Here is a 27,499-nt window from a genome sequence, read left to right as displayed (position 1 = left end):
TTAGGATTTACCTTATCAGTGATTTAAGGAAAAAACACCGAAAATCACATGTTCTTCTTAAGTTATTTCCAGCCATTATTGTGCTGTGTGTACTATTTATTGTGTCTATTTCTTAATAAACTTTTCATTTCTTCCTGGTTTTCTGGACTTATTATTTAAAGAAACATCAGTGATCCCACAGCTCACAACAATATTTACCTGCACATTAGGAGTTACAACAATTTTGACAGTTTTCTTTAACACATTTTTTCCTCGTACTTTCCAGTCTCGTCTCTCCACTTCTCGAATGACTCGTTCACTCCATTGATGGGCTTGGATCCTATAAATTAATTTTCATGTCAATTATCAGAAATTGAAACAGAAAGTTAATTAATAAAGATTTCTATCACATAATATAATAATTATTATTTTTAATTAAAAACATCTTGAAATAAAACTGGTAAAGGTTCTATATTTCAATATTAAAAAAAGGTTACAGTTGAAAGCATTGCGGACGAAAACGTCGCAAAGAAAACAACACAACGCGAAAATGTCATGGTACAAAACATCGTGGGAGAAAAGAAAGGAAAGAGATAACATCGCAGTTCTCAAACATTGTGGTACAAAATATTGTTGACGAAAATAAAGTGGTTTAAAAACATCATCGTCGGAAATATCGTGGTAAAAAATAAAGCACCTACAAATCATCGCATGAGGATAATATCGCACACATGCGTTTTTCAAGTTTTAAAAGCTGTAAATGCATATTCGCATAAAGATTTGGAAGCGCAAGAAATGCTAATGTCATTTTAAGAGCAAACGGAAACAAAACAAGACATAATTTTCACCAAAACAGTGTGAGATTAACAAAAGTGAAAGAAAGTAGTTTGATAATTAACTAAACAATTTTTATAAAGGTAACCTCATGCAGTTATTTATCTTCCTTTTTCTAAATATTTTTTGGCTGTATTTTTCATGAAAAATTATGAATAAAGCTTTATAAAAAGATCAATTTATTAATAACCTTTGTAAATTAACTATGTAAATTTAAAATTCTATTAAGTGCTGTAAGTTGCATTAATTTTCAATTTTTAAATGCTTAAGTTTCCTTCTTACTTTTTCAGTAAAAGTTAATTAGTTATTTCAAAAATATGAAATATAAAAGTAAAAATATCCCTCTTTCCTTCTTGTGCTTTCAAATCATTATGCGAAAATGCATTTTACAGCATTTAAAGTGTACGATGTTATCGTCATGCGATGATTTGTAGGTACTTTATTTTTTACCATGATATTTTCGACGACGATGTTTTTAAACTGCGAAATTTTTTTGAACCGCTTTATTTTCGACGATGATATTTTGTACCACGACCTTTTCGCCTTACATTGTTTTTTCCACGACGCTTCCATCCGCGATGTTTTCGGCAGACACCTAATAAATTATTTTTGAGAGTCACATAAAATCAGCCATAATCATTAAAAAATAAAATGCTCTTTAAGAAAGTGGGAAAATAATTAAATATAAAACCATTATATTGTTTGTTTGGAACTAAAAAACAGAAATGACTTGAAAATTTGGAAACAAAACAAAGCATTTGAAAAGCATTAAATAAATAAAAAGCATTTGAAAACAAGCCTTCTGCATAATAAAAAATAATATGATAACATGTACATATACGATTATACAAAGTGAGAGAGAAGATAACTTCTCCCCCCCCCTCTTTCAAGACAGAAATTTTAAAACAAGATTTTTACATGCATGCAACATGTGAGCAAATTATAAAAGTTTGGTGAGCTGAAAAAATAAATAAATAGATAAAATAAAATAAAAAATAAATAAAAATCATCATAGCTGATAACATACTTCCTACAATTCTGTCATTAAAATATTTCCAGGTTTCTACTTTGAACAAATGTTGGCTTTACAGGAAAAGTTTTAATAGTCCTTTAATTTTCACATATATGTACTTAATTAAGCTTCACCAGCTTATTATTAATCCAAACTAAAGTAATTTCTGGAATAAAATATTACTACATAATTTCTGAAAAGCAAAAACATAAAAGGCCTCAGATTTATATGCAAGTTCTTTATAAAATAGCATGCACTTAATCTCAGTAGAGCAGGCGTTACTTAATGTAATCACGTTTGTCCACGGCTATTTTGATAACATTAATAACATGATAATATTAAAGTGAGAATAAAACAGCAATGGAGTTTAATTAATTTAATATAAAAACATTCAGAAATATATAAATAAGTTTTTTTACAGCATTTTAATCAATGCTGATGAACTATTCATAATGTTTCCAGAAATTATTTGATTGATGCTGTATCCCTAATATTTAGATGGTATCTTTCACTGGAAGAGAACATGGCAGTGTAACTAAATTAAACCTTATTTTGTTATAGATGTTTCAGGAAATTTATTCTGTAACAGTTTGGTCATATTAACCAAATTGCTGATCATGTAATGTGGTGTATTTTCCATTTTTTCTACACAAACGAGTGGGATTTTGACAAATCAGTAACAATATTGGAATGATAACACTAACTGTGATCACATTCAGCAGCACCTACTGTAAATAAATTTTTCTGAAAATCTTCTCTTTCTGAATGGTTACAAATAGAATGATGTTTTTGATTCTGATCCAAATAACTGATTATTTTTTTTAATTCTGTATTAAGAGATTCATGTGGCCAATATACTGAAGAATATACATACATACCTGATAGTGAGATTGAGAATGTAAAATCACAAAAATTTTGATATTGATGGAAAATTTTTTTAAACCTTTTTTTTTTTTTTTTTTTTTAATTCTAAACTGAGTGTGCTATATTTCTATGGCATAACTTGTCTTGTCAATATATAACTCGCACTTATACATATAAAAGTTTCAATAGAAACAAAGACTCAAATTACCCACTATAATAATTCAAAAATTGTATGAAACTGTAGTTAATTAACATATAATAAATTATTTTACAAAAGAAGTATAATAAAATTATGACAAATATTATGAATTTGCATGTATCACTTGTAAAGAAAATGGGTGTGCCATGATGATGAACAACAATACTTTTTTTCCCCAGTTACACATACATTCTAATTCAAGGATAAGTTGTGATACTTTAGCATATTGAGTTTAACAGTTCTGTGAACAAGTTGTTTTTGTTAAAGCAGCTTTTCTCAGACTGTGGTCTGTGGTGGTCTACAAGTGGTCCTCAAAGCTTACCCTTGTGGTCCTCCTTGATTTGCAATAATGTTTTATTATTTGTAAAAGAAATTAACAAGATTTTACATAATTTCTTGCCAATAACATATGGCCAAGTACAATGGCGTATCTTTCAGATGTATCAAAACTAAATGGGCTAAACCTCTTCTGCAAGGTGATTCCCTGACTGTTGCTAAAGCAGAATAAAGAAATAAAAAGGATTTGAGAAGAAACTTGGTTTGTAAGTAAGTTGTGTAAAACAGGGAAATTGTTCACCATTTTAAACTAAGAATCTATTTTAGTAGGTAATTATACCATTATTGCAAAAGAATTATGAATGACATACGTTCACATCTCGAAACTCAGAGATCAATATTTGAAATTTTCAAATGGTAAATATAATGAATTTTCATGCGTTCGTAATTGCTTCCATTGTGATTTTGAAAATAACACTGTCACCAAATGAAAGAGAACAGGCAGTTGAACTCTCTAATGATTTAAAATGAAATTCCTGAGGCAAGATAGGTTCATTTCTGGACCTTATTATTGGTGAAAACAGAATATAGTGAATTGTAGAATGGTTCTTTAAAAATTATAATTCAGTTTGCTTTTACATATGTGTGTAAGAAAGGGTTTTCATTACTAACTCACATAAAAACAAAGGATCAAAATAAACTTGATGTGTGGGCCAATCTCAGAATTAGGATTATTATAATACATCAAAATTGACTTATATGATGTTGTGTAGTTAAGGGACATTGGGCACAGCATCCAGAGGATGCCAAACTGATGCAACGAAATTTTATATTGAAATCTTTTCCATTCTTGGCAAACAGGAGTGCAAAATGTTCTGTTGTCCGCATGCACTAAAAGTTCTAGCTACAGCTCTCCCTATATGTTCTGAATGCAGATTTAAGCTTAGCTTGTCCTCACTTAAAAAACGTTTGAAAGCACTCTGCTAAAGGATTCCAGTTCAATTGTACAGTTATACTGCAAAATACTGCTTATGAAACTGGTGTACTATATAATATACATCTTGTATTGTATAGTTGTTCTGCATAAAAAACAACTTACATTCTAAAAGAAATTTTCTGGAAAAAATACATTTATTCTTTGGTTACTTTAAAACTGGTCAATGACAGTAAAAAATAAATTCAGCAATGTGAAATCTTATATAAGGGAAAAAAAAATTCATTATTCTCTTCACATTACATCACACACCTTACACAGCAAAATCTTAAAAATTAAAAAAGTGTCATATCTTTAGAATGTTCAGTACAGTCTTAAGTGTTGGCATATATTTTTAGCCCAGAAGGCTATTAATCTCAAGCCTCACTTTTGTTACCTGTTTCACTTTTCAAATAACTAGACAATGGCGCAGCCAGACACATAAAACAATTACTATAAAAAAGAAGAAAAAAATAGATACAGTGCTTTTAATAAATCCAGCTAGTGTCATTTCACAGGTCCAGCTGTTAATTAATAAAAGAGATAAAGAACTATATTTATGCTTTAAAATCGTTTAGTTTGTTAATAAAAAAATTACATATCTTACAGTTCACCAGATGGCAATAAACTGGCAACTAGCAGATAAAAATAATTTATATCAGTTATCCTTAGAATTCTCAACAAAATTCCGAATGTTCCCTCCCATACATTTTTTTTATATAATTGTTATACTCTTTTAAAAATAATACATAGCGATAATATTAGGTCTCAACATCCTTTTATTTGTGCTGCCATATTTATTTATTTTATTTGAGCTCTTTTTTTATATTTGCTATAGTATTTCTTTAAACAAAATACATAGCTATAACATTTGATAGCGATATTTAAAATGTCATACGGACACAAAAGGATGAGGTTTCAGACTAATAACACAGGTTTAGGTAAAAAAGAAAAGGTTTTAATTTAGAACAATACCTTTATGACAAATAAAATATATTTTTATCACAAAATGCACAGATATTATAATAAAATATCCTTACACTTTGTTTACCATTGGCTTCCCATTTCTTCCCCTGGGAGTTAAAGGATTTCCATATTCATCTCTAAAATATGCATATAAACTAACTGAAAAACCCTGGAAAAAAATTTGCAATGTACATTTGATATATTGCATAGTTTCATTAACATCATATAAAAGCAAAGCATCAATTTTAGAATATATATTATGACATGTTTGTAACAAATACACACATTTAAGAATAAAAAATAACATAAATAAGGATGAATAAAAAATAACAATGAAGTTAATATAATAGTTAATTTTTGTTCCTTTAAAATTAAAGTAACAGATTATATATATATAAATGAACAGAATTTTCATTTCATGAGCAACAGCATTTAAGTAACAGTTGAAAACATAATATATATGAATAAATGGAATTTTTGTTTCATGAAAGTTTCTGGATATCTGAAAAGAAAATGTAGATGGCAAACCATTTGTAAATTTGTAACACTGCAGGAAGTCTTTTGCTAGAGGTAATTGCATAACAACAAATCAACAAAAATCACCTTTACTGATATTCGTGCACAAGATTGTTTTGCAAAAGTGTGTATATTAAATTGATCGGTTACATTAAAATTTAACGTGCATGTTCTTTGCGTCTTGAAAAATTTCTGCAGCTACTATGTTAGTAATTTACTTCTGCTAGATCTGAGTACTCTGAATTTGAAATTAAAATTTATTGGATACCTACCATCAAAAGAATCAAATACGTATCTTTCAGAGGAAAAATTAATTTTTCCTTTTTCTAATACTGAATAGAATATGATAAAACTGTTATCTGTTTCTTGTTCTGGTGCATCATTTTCCCTGGCCAACATCTGTTGACTTGCTTATATAGTCATTTTCAGTGTCTGTTCAATTAAAATAATAATCAAAACCATCTAAAGCAGTATTCTCAATTTGTGGTTCTTAAATCCTATCCTTGGTGTCCTTATAGATTTCACCAAACACACACACATACACAATTAAATTAAATTAAATTAAAAAACTAAAACTAAACTCAGTGGTGTAACAGCCCTAATCGGCCAAGGCCTGCAGTGCCTGAAATCAGCTTTCTTGACCGTGGGCCTTGGGTTGCATAAGCATATGCCCTGAACAAGTGGTCAGCTTGTCGCATGACCCCAGTGTTCAGTTCCCAAGTGAACTTGGTACTCATTTTATCGACCCAAGTGATGGAAATCAAAGGATGAAAGGCTGAGTCGACCTTGCCCAGCCCGGGAATCGAACCCCGGACCTGTGACGCTGCTGCGCGGTGCGCTGGCCGTTGCGCCACCAGGCCTAAAATAAAATTAATAGTTCAAAATTATCACATTTTCCCTCAAAACTGATATTTCATGAAATTTATTAATGGATACCCTATTTACAGAATCCCCAGTCTGACCTTAGCAGCAACAACAACAACAAAAAGATTTAAAGTACCATGACTATGCTGCTTCTTACCAGCATACCTAAGCATAGACCAGCTATGCAATAACTGGTAGGCACATCCATTTCATTAAAGTGAGTATCAATATTTATTTAATTTTATTAATAAAATAAAGATTATCCAAATTATAATATCATTAAAACATTAAAAGCAAATATAATTTTTTGTACTAATGTACTAACTTAATTGATTATTACTAATATAAAATTAAATTAGTGTTAAATGTATAAGAATACTGGTAATAACACAAACTAAAAGTTTGCTTTCAAAGTGCTGTAACTGAATGTTCTAATTTATCAAACTTGAAAACGTATTTCAGTTAAATTTCATGCTTGCATGTTCCATTCATACATAGTTTTCAAACTCAGCCTTTATACAATCGAGGTTCGTTACAGCAACCCCTTACATTCTAAAGAAAAAGAACATTATAACAAGTGGTTACTAGAATTAGAGTAGATTTAATATGATGTCAGGAATTAAGGTCTTTTTGATGCATTTGTTGCTAACAATAGTCATTGTAATGAGTAACTCTTATAATGAGCATCTTGTAATCACAAGTATCAGATTGTGATTACTCTAGCCATCCTTTCTGTGTATATTATTCTGTTCCATCTTTGAAAGGCACATTAAACTGAGGTATCAAATGCTAAGTTTAGCCTCAGGGAATTATAGGATTCATTGGGAACCCATCTTGACATATAACTCAACTGGATTCCTTTCTCCTTTAGTTATTAAAAAAATTGTGTTTGTTTATGGCAAAACATGCAAGGACTACCTGTCTTTAGTTATTAAAAAAATGTGTTTGTTTGGTTATGGCAAAACATGCAAAGACTAACTGTCTAGAGGGAGGGTTGCCTTCGTAGAGAACTTTCTAAGGGAAACTGGATCGTATATATGCTAGGCAGGAGAAAACCACTAAAATGCCCATGCAGCTAGCCCATTACCCAGAATCTGAACCCGGGATGAAATATCAGTGTTCAGGAATTTTACGTTTGACATCTGGTGAACCCAAATTAAAATTTTACTGCAAAATATTTGGGAACTTGAAATCAACTTGAAATTGAGCTATCTTAAAAGATATGGAACATTACTTATTTGAGGGGCCAAGATTCTGGATCAATCTATTTGGTCCTATATCTTTCCACAAAAAAACTGGCAGTACATCGTTTAGAATTAATTAGTGCTATCGTAGCGGCAAGAATGATAGGCTGATGTTAAAACACATTTTGCTATACTGATTTACAAATTATCTTTCACTGCATAAAATGTTCAGCTAATGATTGAAAACTGGATTGTAAACTGGGTGTGAGAAATGCAAGATACTCATTCAAAATAATCGCTATGCATTGCATCTGCTCTTGTATTTTCTTTGCCAAAAGTATTTGGTTATTACAGTTTTTATCAAAATGTCACCAAAAAATAGGTACAGAAATATAACAAAATAATTTATCTCACAGCATTGAAAATATAATGCACTCTTGATTATTCAAGTGTTAATTATTTGGTTTGCAGGTTATCTGTGCATAGCAGTCCCCATGCAAGCACACTCAATGCTTTGCGCAAGAGTGTATCAGAAACAAACAACTGCAAGTCTGAATATGCTCTAAAAATCATTGAGGTTAGTTAATCTTTAGGTTAGTTTCAATGATTACCTCGCACAGTATGCATAATGGATGGCATCATTTCGATTGATAACTGGGATTTTTTTGTTTCAAGGACATTTTCAGGCATATTTTCTTATGATTCTTTTAAAAATTGATTTAAAATTTTAGAGCTAAAAAATGAATAAAGTATTAATGAGCTAAAAATGAGTATCTATCTAGTATTATTACGCATAAGAAAGCTGGCAATAACTGGAATTGTATGCCAAAATATTTTTTAATGTAGAATTTTTTGAAAATATCAATCAGGAAAACATCGAGGAATGATTTGATCGGGATTCGAATGAGCTGGCTTTTGATGCTGGATTGATGTGGATATTCTTTCAAATGAGAAGGGAACCAAACAGTGATGATGAAAATACAAGCAAAGAAGATACTGATAATTACATTAGTCCTGAGATAGCAACGACTTCTGTTGAAACTCTATTGGACTTAACTGACCAAAATCGATTCGATTACGATGATAAAATAGCACTTTGAAAAATACATATTGAAATTTGACACATATTTAAACATTCTAAAAAAAATGACTGTTTTTTTAAGAGATAAACACATGCAATATGAATGAAAATTGATAGATTGGATTATCTGTGCTTTTCAGTTATCCAGTATTAGCTCCCTTTAGCATGGGTAATTGAGAGTACACTGTATTAATAAAAAAGGCCACATGTATCAAAAATGAAATGAGCACAAGTGCAGAATTAGGCAATTACAATTGGCAACAATGTTAGTTTTTTTAGCTACACCTAATTTTTCCAGTTGAGTGACATGCTGTTGTATTCTAAATAATTATCGATGAGTGTAAAGTTTATGAAAAGATTTCAGTTGGATTACGTTTCTAGTCACATTTAATAAGAAGGAATGATGCACAAGGGCACCACAACCATTAACGATGAAAATAATATTATAAATTTTGACTTACTAATGCATGTAAAATTTCATGTTTTACTGTAGATAAAAGAGTATCTAAATCTTGAGGTTTTGTAGATATGGAATTAGGACACAAATTTGCATGACCAGCTATCGGCCTGTAAAAAGAAACATGTATTATTACAAAAGAGTAGTTTTTTGAAATTTGTTTAATATTTAAACTTTCTTAAAAAGTAATTTCATTGTATTCTGAAAAAATGCAAGACAATTTCATTTTATTAATTTAATTCTGAAAAATCAGACCTAAAGATTTAAAAAATTAAAAAAGCATATTATAGATTTGAAATGTCAAAAGTATAAGGAAATTTTGATACTTCTAGAGTGAAAAGGGGAATACAAAAGATTTTGAAGATTGATATTCGTACATTAGAGACTGGGTGATTAAGTTTGCCAGTGTTCATTGTAAGTATAAAAACATAACTTGCACAGATAAATAAATAATAAAGATAAATATAATATAAATAAATAATAAAGAGATTGTTAACATATTTGACAATGCAAAAATTAATATATATTTTTGTTACTTAAAGGGCCCCATGCTATTATTATTCATGATATAAAATTGTGAATAATAGCTGTAATAAAATCATTTAATGATTTTTATTATCATTCTTGTTTTAAAAGATGGTGAAACGTTTGTTTCATAACCTGTGAAAATTTCAAAACTTTACATCCGTTACATTTTTAGATGCTGAATTTTTAAAATCATAAATGTCAAATAGTCTAAAAAATCGAGAAATTTTTAAGAATTTCCCCAAAATTCAGAAATTAAGTTAATATTTTCATACATGTTTCATTCAAAAGATTTTTTCTCACTCCATTGGATGATGCAAACAGTAAAATTCTGATGTGCTTAGTTTGTTCCTTAAGCGAAGATATATGCAAAAAATCATTTAAACATTAAATTTAAAAAATCTAAATCAAATTTTGAAACAAATTGCTTCACTCACATTGTCACCTACAAACAGCATGTTTACAAAATTTAAATTAAAAAGCTTATCAAGAAGTAGGTTAAAAATTGATGACAAAATTCCACTCACAGTGAAATACCACAAGTGAAAACATATAAGACTGCTACTTATCATAAGATTATAGACACTGCTTATAATAAGATTAAGTACACAAAAAGAAGTTCTATACTTACCTATCTAGAGCAGCTTCTTGCTGACAATGTGCTGCATATGCAACTGTTTGGCCTTTATGACATCGGTCAGTCTGCATAGCAGACACATAAAATACAAAATCTGCATCCTGTATTCCTGGGCCCTCAGGTATAGAAATTTTGCAGAAATGTCCTGCAGAATTACATACACGGCAAGGCTGTAAAAATAGAAGTGAAAGAATACAGATTGATAGTAGGGCACATAGAACACTATAAAGAAGATGTTTTAATAATGAATAAGAAAGCAATAACATAAATAATTTTTATTTTTGTAACCAAGAATGTTTACTCGAGTTGCAAATTTCTCGTTTACGTTATTTTAAAAGAAGAACATATATGCTGACCTACAATGTGTGAAACGCCAAAATTCTATAGAATATTTAGGAATTTTATAGATTGCCTAGCATTCTTAGGCAAAGTATGAAATATGAGAATCACTATATATTTTCCATAGGCATTATCAGTAGAATTTCATAGAATGACAAATACTATTCAGTCAGAGTATGGAAAAAGCTCACGATAAGGTAGGCTGTTATTTAAAAGATGTGCACTCCTCAAAAATACAAATGTTATTTATTTTGAAAAAAAAAAGAAAGAATGCCATTCAAATATTTTTATCCAAAATACATAAAGAAAAATGAAAGTTGTTTACAACAAAATTTATGCCTCTTTTAATAAAAAAACACAATTTTCATATAAAAAGAATAAGAAATTAAAATTACCCTATTTGTTGCAACATGGTAGGCTTGAATGATATTTTAGCTTTTTTTGGGGGTGACCGGAAAAATGACCACAGGAAAAATGCTCACAGAATAATGCTCACAGGAAAAAAGCCCACAAGGAAATATGCCAACATAGAAAAAAGGTCACATGGAAAAATGCTCACTTAGAAATATACTCACGCGGAAAAAAGCTCACATGAAATATGTTCACATGGACAAATGCTTACATTAATCTTTTCAGGGGCGATAAATAAAAGCATGAAAACTGTAGTAAAATTTTGCATGTACTATAATATTTTATACCACTGCCCCTGTACGACATTTTTTTCCTGTAACTGCTAATAATTAATTTTTGTTTCTTTACACTATTTTTGCATACTTTTGATGTTTATCTATAGAAATTGATGTTTGAAGGTAGTTATTGAAGTTTTGAGCCAAAAAAATTGTAAAATTTCTGCAGAAATCTTAAATTTTAGAAATAAAATTAACATTTTTAGGCACTTTGATGGTGCCTCTCAGTTGAACATTATGAAGCAGCCTTCAAAAAATCTCCTAAGACCACAAATTGTTGCGAAGGCTTTCCTAAATTCAGTATTTAATTGTAGCCATCCCAGTATGTGCTTTTTATTTGACGGAGTGAAAAAAGATTTAGCCTCTCAACGTTTGTTATTAGCTAATGTAAATACAGGATGTACTGAAGTAAAAAAAAGAAAACAAGAAAAACTTACATTTGGTGATCGTGAATCATGTAAGAAACTATGATGAAATCGATGATAAAATGAAATACTTTAAGTAATTTAAATAAAATAATCATTCTAAATTCTCATTCATTATTCTCCTAAATGTTTATATTAAAAAATGTGTAACTTATATTTATTATTTTTTTATGTTTTTAACGATTAAAATTATACTAATTTTTTACTGTATAATTCTGTTTCATGTTTACTTCCTTTCTCCTCTCCTTTTAATTCAAAACGGCTCATTTGTTAATCTTATGTAGCAACTGAACCTACACATAAGTTATAAAGTTTTTGAAATATATACCATAGATGTTTTGGTAATTTAAATAATTTTTCTTCAGAAAATTCAAGTAGGTGTACGATGTTCATATCGATTAATTATTGATTCATTAATGTAGAGATATTTCTATGTGAATTATTTATCAGTGGGCTTCTTTCCGTGTGAGCATATTTCTAAGTGAGCATTTTTCCATGTCAGCTTTTTTCTATGTGGGCATATTTCTGCGTGGGCTTTTATCCTATGAGCTTTATACTTGTGAGCATTTTTATGCGAGTATTATTCCTGTGGGCTTTTTTCCTAGAATTTTTTTGCATTGACATGTAAAAGAAATTTCATATTTTGGTACTTTGTTTTATACATATACTTGAATTCTTGGCTATTGGAGGTGAGAAATATCTTCAATTTTAAACAAGTTCTTAGAGCATAAAATTAATTCTGAACTAGCATATATTGATTTTAAAATTCCTTTAGAAGTTTCAAGTCCATCCTCAGTCACACTCATTACAACTCCAATATACTGTGAGAATCAGTTTCTGACTTGTCGACGTCAAGAAGAGAAACTCGCACCGTAGTTCCCGAAGATGCAGTCGGAAATTTTCTTTCCGACCTTTTTTTAATGTTAATCGTTTCATACAATGCCAAACAATTTTCGGCAACCGAAGTAATATATAGGATGCCGGCTTTCATAAATTGCCAGCAACACATACAGTGTACCTACGAAAGTCCTTATCTGTTCTTTATTTTCGTAACTTTTGGTCGTAGACATATATTAATTATAAATATAATTCGAAAGGACGCAAATATTCATGTTGCATTTCTAAATTTGAAAAAAAATCAGTCTTACATAAATTATGAAACCTAACTTTTTATACGTTCCTCCAGTCAATAATAGACGTAAACTGTGCCAATTGCTACTTGATGTTTAGGATCTCGAAAGTTTTATTTATTTATTTATTATTTTTTTTAATTGGCGTTACTTCATCAAAGAGGTCTTCCATTATTTAAATCCAGCTTTTCTTTTAACTTAGAATCTTCATTAATTTCAACAAATTTCTTTTATATTGGAATTGAATTATTTAACAGAATTAAAACTGGCAATACGCCAACTATAGAATTTCGATCAAAATATTCTAAAAAGTAATTGCCGAAGAATGAAATAAATAATTTAGCTTTCAGTAACCTTTGAGATTCGATATTTTTTAATTTCTTCAAATGCGTGAAAGCCAAATAACTCCTCATTATATCAAGATTTAAGCTTATTTCTTACGTTTGTCACAACGATGACAATTACCTACACCATTTTTTTTTCCTCTCTAGTTCTTCAACAGCTAAGCTGAATAGCGACATGCAATGCAGCGAGAACAATAACTGTATCTCAAGAATCGGTGTGATCGTTATAGAACTGCCATCAATTAGAAGCAGTTTGAATAACTAACTATTCAGACCAATCAATGACCTGCTTAAGAAATGAGATGTTACAGAATATTTAGTTTCAAAATAAAGGACATTTGGGACAGTGGTTTAGCTAGAACATCTGCCGCCAGGGTGCAGTATCTGAGTTTGCTCCTCGGATGGTCCATGAATTTTCCGCCCCTCTTCATGAACAAATAAGTAACTTAAAAAAATGTCATCATGAGACATAGGGGAAAAAATTCAAACGTCGTTTATTTTTGTGAGGGGGGGAAAACTTTAATTCCAACATTTCAGAATTATATTATTACTATTTTGTTTGCAAAACGTGACATTGTAGAGGTCTAATTGACCGCTCCATTTACTATTATGTAAACAATATAAAAAATTTCTTAAATAAATAAATAAAAAAAAACCCTGCAATTCTTACTTCAATTGCTGCACATTTTCACTGATGGTTCTCAGTTTGCCTGTCATTTTAAAGCTGATGTGTTTTCTAACCTTTCTTTCTTTTTACGTCCCTACAGAATACATTGGTGCCTCTTTTGATGGTGAAGTAGTAGCCATATGTATAGCCCTGAAGCAATTATCAGCTATATATGACAAGTTTGCAAAGGCAGTCTTTTTTTTTTTTTTTTCGATTCTCACGCAGCCATTCAGTCAATTAGCTCTGTTGAACAGCCATCAACACCTGAAATTGTGCAATGTCAAGAATTCCTGAGAACTCTCACTTTAAAAGAGAAATAAATCGTTCACCAGTGGGTGCCCGGCCATTGTGGCCTTTGGCAGTATCTGATTCTTGAGATATCAAAGAGCGGACTTCCTTGTTAAAGAGGTGACAATTTACTGCAACATCCTAATACAGCTACAACATCCTAACATTTCTTATTGGAGGATTAAACTGTTTTTTTTTAATTATTTACATCTAATATCTTACGAGATCTTCAGACTCGTACAGCCTTAAAAAGTTGGAGAATGGTAAGTCCTTCGCTTATTTTCGACAGTCCAACACGCAATTGCGGCAATTCCCAATGCAGTTGCGTCTTTTCGTCTGTCTACAGGACATCATTGTCTTACCGCCCATCTGCACTGCATAGACATTTCAGTCAGGACTTTGTGATTCTGGAGAAGAAATGGACAGGGCCACTTGCTTCGACGTGGAGCTGTTCGTGGTCTTACAGAAGAGTCGAGATACTGGCAGGCAAAAACACTCTTTAGGCAATGACTTCGGTCTTTTGGCTCTTTGTTCTATTGTTTGTAAACTTTTTTTTATAAGATTTTAGTTCCTTGCAACTTTTTACCTAGCCATTGGAAATAATAATAATAATAAAGCTTCTGAAATGAATTTTGTTTAGAAAATTCTTCTCTCACGTTGCAACACTTAAGCCAGTTGTAAGAAACGTTTATAGTAGCATTACGGTACAATATTTGAACTTAGTTCTGGAGACTGTATTTAATTTATTCTGCTTTACTTTGTTTACATAAACTTTGCAGATAGCATTACTGATAAACTGCAAAAATTCAAAAGGCAGACTGCCCCTCCGTCACTCTCTAGTTACGCCACTAATTTGGCATCTGTTCCTGAACTAGAAAATGTACAAGGACAGGAAAACGGATTCAAAGATTATCCTTTCCAAAAGCGGGCGGTTGGCAAATTTAAATATATGAGACATTGAAAGAATAACTCAAAAGAATGAAATACAGAATTACTTCTAAATGTTCCTCGGGAACAATAACTTCGCCGCAAGTGGTGACATTTTCGCAACGCTCTTTGCAGTGCTGAAGAGACGCGTCCCCAGGGAAGAAAGCTTGGTTGTTAGGACATTTTCTGCAATAAAAAGAAGAAAAAATTATATTTCTAGAGATGGAAGAAAAAATATTTGTTTGGAGACGGTAAATAATGATTTTAACCAAAAGCGTAGTAGTCGAGATAAAAGCAAAACAGTTTCGCCATCATTTTACGAAAACGCCTTTTTTTTCCCCACATCAACATGTATTCTAAACACTCGATAGCGAAGATTTTTTTTTTTTTTTTTTTTTTTTATAATAACTCGCATAAACAAATTAGAGACATAATTATCGTATTCCCGCGCATTTTTTCCCCCATTTTTTTTACTAACTTTATCGTTCGAAAATTGAGAGAGGAAAATTATGCGAATAATTAAATTTCGAAAGGACGCAGTGATAGTAAGAACATAACAAATGGAAAGTAGGCATGGATAAACTAAAGGTAACTATCGAAATGTTATGCAGCAGAAAACAAGCATATCTGTCTCATTAGAATTTTCTTTAATTTTTGTTTGCTTAAAATAATTCCTAAAACTACTACTTTTTATACGTACATTGTTTACCAGAGAAGTAAATTATTTACAAGAGGATATTTATTTTTACATCTTTATTTTATATTTAATATCTAGGGTTGCAAAAGAAATCTCAATGATATATAAGTGAATATCATTATTACAGTAAATTAGCAGCGAGTACTATAAGTGAACATTATTATTATAGTGAATTAGTAATGAATACTATAAGTGAATTCACAGTTCAATGTAAATTTCATAGTGAAAGTACTAACAAACAGCCTGAAAAACAGTTTTAACTGCACATACTAGAGGTATACAGTGAAAACAACTTTACAGAATTCCTCCACCTGCTAAATCGAACATTTCCAATCTTTTTCTGGCATCGACCCCTTTTAAAGGAATGGTTTTCTTCATGGACTCCATTACATTTTCTCTATAGCGGTAGTATTCAAACTCTATGGCAGTTCGATCCGATAAAAATGCAAACGACAACAAAAATAATTTCGCGACACCAATCAAAGCGTTGACTTTTAATTACATATGATCGATTCAGAGTTTTTAGGATTTTTATGTACCTTACGACCCCATTTCGGGTCGCTACTCATAGTTTGTCTACTACTGCTGTATAACAACAAAATCATAATACATCTTATTGCGCTTAAATAACCTGAAAATAACAGTTAGACTAAAAATATGAATAGAAGTCAAAACCGTAAAAAACAACCTTATATTTAGCGTAGGTATAATGAAACACTCAATCGATTTCGAGGGCAGCTAAAGGTCCCTCCTCATCAGGAGAAAGAAATACATAGAAAGAAGAAAATAGGAATCACAGAAACACGTGGTGCTTATCAGCACTGCACGTCGTTATAACTAGATTTTTAATCAGAGTTGCACTGGCCGCCTACTTTTACTGAGCCAGGCTGTCTGATCAAGCATAAAGAAATATTAGCGAAGTTAAAATAGGGAGCGAGGGGCAAATGCACATTACGCTCAAAATCTGAACTTCAAATAATGGAAAGCAACCACTGAACGGATTTTTATACCCTCTGGTAGTACCAAGCGCGAGGAGGTAACGCCATCTATCGGCAAAAATAATTGAATTAAGACAGTAGAATTTTAAAGGCATTAGGAAGGACTGGATTGGACTTCAAATCATTAACTAAACTTTCTAAATCTTTGTGAATGTGAAAAGCCTCAAGAAAATCCAATTCGCCTATGGAAGAAGCCTTTTGGATGATTTTTGCAGACCCAAAATCAAAATTATGGTTAAAAGTCCAGCTATGATACGCTATTGAAGACTTGTTAATTTCCCCTTTTTTGACATAAGATTCATGTTCCTTGATACGAAACTTCAACGCTCTTTTGGTTTGGCCAATATATCTTAAACCACACTGACATGATATACTATAAATTCCCCAAGAATTCAAGACAGAAACGCAATCTTTTAGAATCGAAGGGTGAATTTTATTAATAGGGGAGAAACCGACTTGAAAATTGAATTTCTGGAGAATCCGTGCAATTTTATAGCTAACAGAAGGATAAAATGGAAGCACGACAAGGTCATTGATATTATTTCTAACAGTGGAATGTCTTCTTTGATGGGAATCTGAAAATTTTTTGACGGCTTTATCAATAATCACGGGAGAAAATCCACGGTCAATCGCAACTGCTCTCAAATAATTAAGTTCATTGGTAAGCAAAGATTCAGAGGAACAAACTTTTAGCGCGCGGAAAGCATAATAGTAAAAAGAAGCCATTTTTTGCTTAACAGGGTGGCATGACTTGGCATGGGGTGGTAAACAAACTGCAAAGGGTTTACGGTACACAGTGGTGCTAAAATCGGTTTCATTGCGGATTATAAGAATATCGAGGAAGGGGAGAGAATTGTTGGATTCAATTTCAAGAGTGAATTGGATGGCTGGATCAATTGAATTCATAATAGATAGAATCTCGGATAAATCCTCTTTATAACCGTCAAAAAGTGCGAAAGTGTCGTCAACATACCGAATCCAAAGACGAAAAGATAATTTATCAAATAATTTCATCTCAAAATAGTGCATATAAATGTCAGCAAGTACCGGACTGAGAGGATTACACATAGCCAATCCTTCAACTTGACGAAAATATGCATTTTGGAAAACAAAGTGGGTTTGACTTAGAGAAACTTTAGTAAGCGAAACCAACTCATTAATTTCAGTATGTGTGAAGTGAAATTCCCGAAGCCTAGTTTCAAGACAATTTAGTGCTCCTTCGACCGGAACATTAGTAAACAATGATTAGACATCAAATGAAACCATAATGGAACGAAGTGGGGAAATATTTTTAAGTTTATCAATGACTTCAACAGAATAAAATGAATTTTTTATTCTGTTGGTAATCTGAAATGAATAAAATTTTGAAAAAAAAAAAAATACTTATTACAATTAGATTTAATTATTTTTGTATTATAATTATGTTTAATTTCACAGATATAAACAAGTTTTCGGAAACAAAATTACAGAGTTTAATAGTGCAAAAGTTAGATTTTAATTAATCTGTTGGTCGATTTTAATTAAGAAAAAAAAGGGGGTCAATTCTATATATTCCTTTCTACTGACTGATTGATGAAATTGACGTATTTCATGTATCGAAAAGCGCGACTTGAGTATATATAATTCGATTTACAAGTAGCATTGTTCTAACATAGGTATTTTGAGTCAAAATCGAACATGGCGTACCGATTTCTACGACTCATATTATGCCTAGATGTTCTTTATAAAATTTGGTGAGAAATTTACAAAGAAATTAAAAAATTCATCCTGGCTCACTTTTGCAGCGTGCGCCAAAAATAATTAATTCACTTGGCGAAATTTTTTATTTTTAGTAACGTATTTTCTTCTTCCTTTTTTTTTTTCACTGCGCACGAAAGGAAATAAAAGTGCATCGTTCATTCAGTCAAATAACTTTAAAGTATTTGAAAGAATGAACTTTTTTTACGAATGATGCACAAATTGCGTAAATCATATTTGGCGTTATTTGTCGACGCGTCACGAGTTGCTTACTTTAGTTATTGTTTGCTTCAGTTGTTATTTATGGTTACTTTATTTATTATTCTTAGAATAAGCAGTGACATCAACATCTTGGTTAATGTTATTCGGAAAGGGGAAGAAAAATAAAATGGCGAAGAAAAAAGAAGGTCGAAGAGAAAAAAGTGTGACGTGGACGAGTAGCTGCAGTTGAGGGTATTTCAAAAATAATAATTACGTATTTCCTTATTTAGTATTAAAAAAAATCCACACTCGAAAAAAGAACTTAAGCAATGCATTTTATTTTAAACATTTTTGTTATTCTGTTTGTTTCCCCAACATTCGCCATTTTTAACTGCATTAAGAATCATTGTAACCTCGATACCAGTCCAGTTGAGATTACCAAAAATATTACAAAAATAAAAAAATAAAATTATGTTTAAATATATGTTATGTATGTAACAAAATAGAAATAAATTGACATTTCGATTTTAAATCACTATAGGCGCATTCGGATGATCAATGTTTACAAGTATTGTTTTCCAAAATGAGAGTAATCGAAAACAATTTAAGAGCCGTCGAAAAATTTTAGTTCTTTTGGGGCGCTTGCCAAGTTAACGCCACTATTAACAGATCAAAAAATATTATTCTAGAGAGATGATTGGGGATTCAAAACAAGGGCTGAACGTTGGACAGGACACAAGTTGCCAAGTTAACGCCAGTATTAACAGATCAAAAAACATTATTCTAGAGAGATGGTTGGGGATTCAAAACAAGGGCTGAACGTTGGACAGGACACAAGTTGCCAAGTTAACGCCAGTATTAACAGATCAAAAAACATTATTCTAGAGAGATGGTTGGGGATTCAAAACAAGGGCTGAACGTTGGACAGGACACAAGTTGCCAAGTTAACGCCAGTATTAACAGATCAAAAAACATTATTCTAGAGAGATGGTTGGGGATTCAAAACAAGGGCTGAACGTTGGACAGGACACAAGTTGCCAAGTTAACGCCAGTATTAACAGATCAAAAAACATTATTCTAGAGAGATGGTTGGGGATTCAAAACAAGGGCTGAACGTTGGACAGGACACAAGTTGCCAAGTTAACGCCAGTATTAACAGATCAAAAAACATTATTCTAGAGAGATGGTTGGGGATTCAAAACAAGGGCTGAACGTTGGACAGGACACAAGTTGCCAAGTTAACGCCAGTATTAACAGATAAAAAAACATTATTCTAGAGAGATGGTTGGGGATTCAAAACAAGGGCTGAACGTTGGACAGGACATAAGTATGTTGGTTGGTCATTTTAATATAAAGCATTATTCGATTCCTTACAGAAGCGGTGAGGGGGGTTACTAGTTAGTTTCAGATCACTTTAAAATGTTCTTTGTCATTCCACATTAGCAGAATAACATCGCCTATAAACACACTTTTATCTTTGCGTTGAAATTTCTACGAAGATTCTGCGGGATTTTCTACGTCAATAAAAAAGTTTAAAATAAAACAGAAAATATTGAAATCGTTTCTTACCTATTTAATCTAATCGGAACGCCCATTGGTCTGACTGAAAGAGTTTTCTGCCAATATTCCAGGGCTTGAGGCAGGATTGTAAGCTAAAAAATAAACCATCTGATAATTAATCTGATATTTTGATACCTTGATATTATCAAACTGATATTCATTCGTGCTGGGAATTATGAAAGAAAAAAAATTATCAGATAAATTAGTATGCATATACTCACATTTATCACTTCAAACTTTTCAGTAGGTAACCTGAAAAAGTAAAATGAAACATTAAACAGAATATTTTTTAAAGGAATCTAGGAAATTATTATTATTTATTATAATTTACTAGATCACTTAAAACAAATCATTACCGTATTTCCTCGCGTATGTTTTCTTTTAGCATTTTAGAAGTAAGTTCTGAAATTTTAAAAATATTCGCATTATATTTTCCTTCCTCTATAGTACATAGTTTTCCCACTGAGGACAAGTTTATGGGTAACTTTTAATCCCTTGATTATTTTTATTCAGTCTATTCAATTTATATAGGCTTTTAATATTTACTGCTGTGGTGTAGTGTTAATGCTTCAACGATGTGATGTTGAACTCCAATGAAAACGCTAATGACGGAACACCACATGAAAATTTTATTGAACGCCAGATATCAATATTTTTTTTAGGTTTTTCTCTTCTGAATTGTATGCAGCCATTTTTTGGGGCGTTCAATGAAATTTTCATGAGGTGTTCCGTCATTACAGAATCCTTGTTACAAGATATTTTGATATATTTGAAGATCCTTGTTACAAGATTAGCATTTCAGCAAATTTTGAATAACCTAGTCCTCCACCCGCATATGGGCACTGGGAAGCCTGAATTTGGAGTTTGTTCTATTGTCTACTTCATATTTTGTAAAGCTTTAACGAATTTTTGGTTTCTAGATTCAAGGATTTCAAAGCCAGCAATGGCAATACTGTACGGGGGGGGGAGAAATTATCTCCAACGCGCGAGACTGTCTACCGGAAATTCTAAAGATAGGCTGTTTTTAAATACTTTAGCCCAAATGCTCTCGAAATGTGTATGTGTGTGTAAATGATGGGGAAAAAACCGCTCCTTTGGACGTAATATATTATAAAATCTGTTTTTCTATAAAAGAATTTTTTTAAAAGAGGCTGAAAAAAAAATTCATAGGCACGACACCGAAATCATTTTCATAAAATTCTGCGACTTATTATAAGAAATTTTACAAAATGGAATCAATATTAAAAAAAAAAAAAAAAAAAAAAAAAAAAAAACCACCTTGCCTCCCTCTCCAAAAAAAATCCAAAACCCATTGGTCTTACATCTTCAGTTTAATCCCCCCCCTTTTCGAATAATCTGAACAATACCATTACCTTGAATAAATGCGTTAAGCTGAGAATTCTATGATTCAAATTAAAAATATTCACAAAACTTTATAAAGAGCGTGTTGCCAATCTGTAAAGCGTAAGAATATTTAACTTTCAGATTTAATCTTTCTTTTTTACTGAGCAGCAAACCATGTGATTTAAAAGCGGTAAATGCAGTTTTAAAACTCTTTTTTAACCTGGTTGATTTAAATAAAAGTGCATTTAGATCATGACAAGTATAATTATAGAAATATCAACTATTTTTGTGAAATGACACTATCTGGATCCATTAAAACCATTATATACTTTTCCCCTTTTTATGATAATTCTTTTAAGCGGATAACAGATCAAGCTACTAGTTTTTAAAGAAATAATATAGATAATAAAGAAAAAAAAACTGAAATGTTTCCGATTTTAAATTACGTCCAAAGGGCCGTTTTTTTAACGTTTTGTGTGTTACCTTTACTTATTAAATATCATGTTCTATGTACTCAAACTATAAAATTCAGTTTAACAGCAATATCGCAAAATAATTTTAAAATGAGCATATCTTTAGAATTTCCGGTACAGAGACTCGAGCGCTGGAGATATTTTTTTTTTTTTTTTTTCCCGTACACTGTTGGCATTGCTCGCTTTGAAAGCTTTGAGATTGCTAATCAAAAATTCGTTAAAGTTTTACAAAATAGGAAATCGATAATAAAATCTTGGTGGCAACAATTTGAAAAGTGAAACGCCGTTTACAGTGAACCAACGCAAAATGCCAAAACGGTAAAAAAGAAGAAGGATAGAATAAAAAGGTATTCTCCTTCCCTCATAGAATGTTGCTATTGCTCGCTTTTAAATCGTTGAGTTTGTTAATCAAAAATTGTTTGAAGTTTTACAAAATATGAAATTGATAATAAAACAAATTCCAAATTTCAAATTAGGGCTTCCACATGCCCATATTCTATGAGAGATTACGTTACTCAAATTTTGATGGCTCTAGGTACCGCTGTTTTATCACAATGCGAGAAATACCCATACATTCATGCAGATTCTTCATTATTTAATTTCTTTAAATATAAGACAGGGCGATCATATTTGGTGGCAACAATTTGAAAAGTGAAACAACGCTTATCATGAATCGACGCAAAATGCCAAAACGAAATTAATAGTCCTTCTGGGCAAATTGTCCCTTTGGAGTAATAACAGATAATAAAGTTTTTAAAGAAATATATATAACTGTATGGCAAACCCTAACACACGATCAGGTATTCTAAGAATAGGCTGTTTTTAAACATTTTGCGATCTTGCTGTCGAATTTTACAAGGCATAATAATTGCGAAGGAAGTAATGCTCAATAGTAAAGCCAAAAAGACAAAAAAAGAAAAAAAATTGTTGTTAGCAGGAGTGAGTAAACGAGCAGATTAGTAACCCGAGACACTCAGCGAGAGCACAAGAAACCTTAACATATCCCTGGCGCGTGCGTTAAAATCTAAATACTTTTATTTTTTTAAATTTTATTTTTAATCCTCAAAAGTACGACGCGAATCTGTCATAAGCACAATTCCACTTCACCAGATTCCATTTCTAAATAAATTTGAAAAATATTTTTCTTCATTTATCATTAATAGCCGCTCTATACAGAAGTTGAAACAGGAGAAAAAAGAAGAGAAATAAAATTAGACAACCGTTTGCAAGTGACCGCTAATTTATCTGGGGATCTGGCAATGACAGGCCCAAATTTTAGAACGCGCAGGAAACTAGGAAAAATTTCCCCCATTTTCCATAAAGAGGGGAAAAAACAGAATGAAAGAAAAAATGCCGCTGCTTCGATTGCGTGGTTCTCCATTTTTCGCTATCTAAAGCAGCTGACTTTGCCCCTCGTCACAGAAATAGAACGTTTTCTGACGGATTGGAATACGAAAGGATAAGATGCCAATCCACCGTGACGTTCATAGAAAAATTCCCCCTCCCCCCCGCGTGATGACAACTCACTTCACTTCCAATTTCCCAAAACCACACGTGATGCCATTTTAAAGGAAAAGAGGAGGGGAAGTAAATTTATGGAAACGTTTTTTGAAGTGATGGCGCCTCAGAAAGATAAAAATGATGTTGTTTTTTTTTCGTACAGTGTTGCCATTGCTCGATTTGAAATCGTTTAGTTTTTTTAATCAAAAATCCACTGAAGTGTTACAAAATATGAAATACGAAATAAATTGTAAATTAGTCATTGGAAATGTGCAAATTAGTCATTGTATGCATATTAATACAGTGGCCTGTCTCAAACTCAAATTGCACGCGGGCTGAACGCGTGCAATTTGAGCTGAACGAACCATAAAACAACTAACTACATTTTTTTAAATATTTTTTTAACAGAAATTCTTTCATTAACAAAATAAAAATACTTAAAATAAATTAAAAGTTTTTTTCCTAAACATTTATCAGAATATATATATAAATAATAATAATAACACGACAAAGAAAAAATTGAAATTTATATATATTTTCTACAAAATATGGTTCTTGCAAGAAATTTTTGTCAGTTATGCTTCGTAATTCAAATATACTGACAACTAAATATTAAATTTTCAAGCGGACATACATATAAACTAGTTCTAGCACGCTTAACTAATAACAAAACTCTGATGTGGACACAACATGATACGACCTAATAAATTATACACATTCTTTTGCTGCATTCCATTTAAGCCTATTTTCTTGAATTTCTGTAGAGATGTATATTTCTCATTCAATTAATTCCAATTTTCACTTTGTGGCAAGGCAAAAATACATAAAAATTTAAAACATCTAGATTAAAAATTTCAAAATGCAAATAAACGTAAAACACCAAATACCGTTAAAACAGTTAATTTTTTTTTTTTTTTTTTTTTTTTTACAATTAAAATTAGAGTTTCTACGCAAAAACAAGCAATTTTCCCGGCGGGCAGAAAGACACATTTTCGGTGCACAAATTTTACTTTTTGTCTCACTCGGCAAAAAGACACTGAAGTTGGTGAACAAACTGACTTAATTCACTATTCCACTAAGAATTTCAAATGCAACCAAATAGCAGCCTCATTAGGCTAAGCACTAATTAAACAACTTTTAAGTTACTAATAATTCTACAACTATTGCACGCAGACATCAAAAGGCATCAAAACCTAACAATATACGAACAACATAATTCAATCACTTTAAAAGCAATAAATGCACAATTTACCAACATATAAGAATAAAAAAATTGAGCTCACTGAGCCGAGTAACAGAATGGGTGTATATATATATATATATATATACATGTTTTGTGCTTGGTTGGTATACATATATAAAAAGAAAACAAAGTAATATGCTAAAAACTAAAAATTATCATTTTAATTATGTTTAGTTACAATGTTAGACCTTTTTCCACGGTTTCAATTACTAATATTAATAGGGAATTGAATTTTTTCGATTCCAATTTAATTTTATGTTTATTTGTAGGTGCTTTATGTTTGTATACATATATAGATAAATATGTTTGGTGCGGCCGACTGCAACCAAGAAGGGAGGTGCACAACTACATGTTATTAGCAGTCCCATATACAAAATTTCAACGTTCTGAGGCTACTCGTTTTTGAGTTATGCGAGATACATACATACGTGCATACACATATATAGACGTCAAGAAAAAATCTTTTCTAAATTCATTTCGGAAAAAAGAATCCTTTACTCTGTCCGTATGCAGAGATGTCAGGCGAAAACATCGTTTAGATGGATTCGATAGGAATCAAAATGGATATTTTCTTTGATATATAATACCCGAAATTTTTCACGATTACAATAATTCCTCTACTTCGTACAAGGAAGTAATAATTCACCTTCATTTCAACTAAAAATAAACAAATTAAGAGAACTTAAGTTTCAGAGAAAAGTTTTCGAGTGAGACTTAACTTGAAAATAAATAATGACTACCAAGCCTCCAAGCATAAATAAAAATACTTGTATGATAATAATTATAAACGTCTTTCTTTCTTACTATACTTTATGGCTTGAGGCATGACGGCATTTCAGTTCTGATAAAGTTTGTAACCTTGAAAGAAATTAATTATCTTCATCACGGATCATAGACGCTCATTTGTCAATCCAGTACTTTTCTTATTAATTTTCTATTGTGAAGAAAAGTTGTTCACATATAAATGCATTTCCAAGCAAAGCAATTATAATTAGTGCAAAAATTCGTAAAATGCATTTCCAAGCAAAGCAATTATTCTTAGTGCAAAAATTCGTAACTGGGGTTACTTATTCTTCGACAGAAGTACGAAGATATGGAAAAAAAAAAAAAAAAAGAGAGAGAGAGAGAGAGAGAGAGAATCTTAAAGCTTTCAGATTTTATATTACACCCAGAAGGGGCATTTTTTTAACGTTTCGTGTGTCACCTTTATTTATCAAATATAATGTTCTTCGCACTTAAACTACATAAAATTCAATACAACAGCAATATAAAAAAACATTTAAAAGCTTTAGAACTTCCGATACACAGTTTCGCGCGCTGAAGATAATTTTTCCCCCCCCCCCGTACAGTGTTGCCATTCCTCGCTTTGAAATCCTTGAGTTTGTTAATCAAAACTTCGTTAAAGTTTTACAAAATGTGAAACAGATAATAAAACAAATTCGAAATTCAAGATTTGGGCTTCCAAGTGCCCATGTTCGGTTGAAATTATTCAAAACTGGATGGCTCTGGATACCGTTGGTTTTTTTCACGATGCAAGAAACATTCACGCACATTCTTCATTATTTAGTTTCTTTAAATATAGTACATGGCGATAACATTTGGTGGCAACAGTTTGAAAAGTGAACCAACGCAGAAAGTGAAACGATGCAAAATGCCGTTTTGAGACTAATAACCCTTTGGGTCTAACGCCCCTTTGGGCTAAAATATTTGCAGATTGGAAAATTTGGAATAAAAACACCTTGACGGAAAAACCATGTATTCTTATATAATAAACCCTTGTAAAACGTGAGAATTACGTCATTAATTCATTGCACGTACGGCAAAACACCATTCCGCAAAATGTTAATATTTTATGCCGAAAACGTGTTGGGTGTAATTCAGAGTAAGAAAATATGTATAATTTAAACAAACCTAAGCATCTTATTATTACAAAAGGAAAACGAAACAAGTGCTAATTGAAAAGATTTTTTATTACTGCTTAATAAGTGGGTTATACAAAAAATAAATAAATAAATAAAATAAAATAAAATGATAGCCGGTGATTTTTGCTTGGAACAATGACTGACACAAGACGATTTCGCGGTAAGGATTGCAGAGTTTTTCAATTCTTTCCGCAAAGCGTCTTCTGCTTTTTTCGTTTAGGTCAATTTCTATTGAAAAATTAGACAGTTTCTCTTCTTTTTTTAACAATTCTTTTAATTCTTATAAGTTAATGGCACTTATCTTCTTCGTTATCACTGCGTTCACTGTTCGCCGGTGTTCTAAGATCATCCAGTTCGCCATTTCTCGACTAATTCTTTGACTTTTCCTTCTTCCATATCTGAAAACACTTCACCATTAATTGCTTTTGCAACTTGTGTGATTTCTTTGGCTTCACTTTCAGTCAAGACAGAAATACTTTAAAAGTTTTGATAATATTTGGTCACAACTGATACTGGCAAGCATTGATTGCTGATGAACGAACTTCGAATGGTATCTTTACAACTCTTAGGAGTATGCATGAATCCTGAACATCGACCACATATTTGCTGTTTATCACATCCTGACTATAAATTTCCGAAATGTTGACATTT

General features: G+C 31.4%; 1 protein-coding gene across 1 annotated transcript in view; it reads right to left on the bottom strand.

The window, feature by feature from the left end:
* Window positions 1-27,499, bottom strand: part of Invadolysin (leishmanolysin-like peptidase, invadolysin) — a 578,826-nt gene that overhangs the window by 59,276 nt on the left and 492,051 nt on the right. The window contains exons 3-9 of the mRNA XM_085824701.1: window positions 20,588-20,618; window positions 20,376-20,458; window positions 15,242-15,359; window positions 10,362-10,537; window positions 9,210-9,315; window positions 5,178-5,272; window positions 199-319 (exon numbers count right to left, since the gene is read on the bottom strand). Of these exons, the coding sequence (XP_085680827.1) occupies window positions 199-319; window positions 5,178-5,272; window positions 9,210-9,315; window positions 10,362-10,537; window positions 15,242-15,359; window positions 20,376-20,458; window positions 20,588-20,618 (730 nt within the window). The remainder of the gene's footprint in view (window positions 1-198; window positions 320-5,177; window positions 5,273-9,209; window positions 9,316-10,361; window positions 10,538-15,241; window positions 15,360-20,375; window positions 20,459-20,587; window positions 20,619-27,499) is intronic.

The sequence above is a fragment of the Stegodyphus dumicola genome, chromosome 10, assembly GCF_044657685.1.
Source record: "Stegodyphus dumicola isolate Sdum_Otavi_A_Nest chromosome 10, ASM4465768v1".
NCBI classification, from domain to species: domain Eukaryota; kingdom Metazoa; phylum Arthropoda; class Arachnida; order Araneae; family Eresidae; genus Stegodyphus; species Stegodyphus dumicola.
Note: the sequence above shows the minus strand (reverse complement) of the source record. Positions and strands in the feature narration are given on the sequence as shown.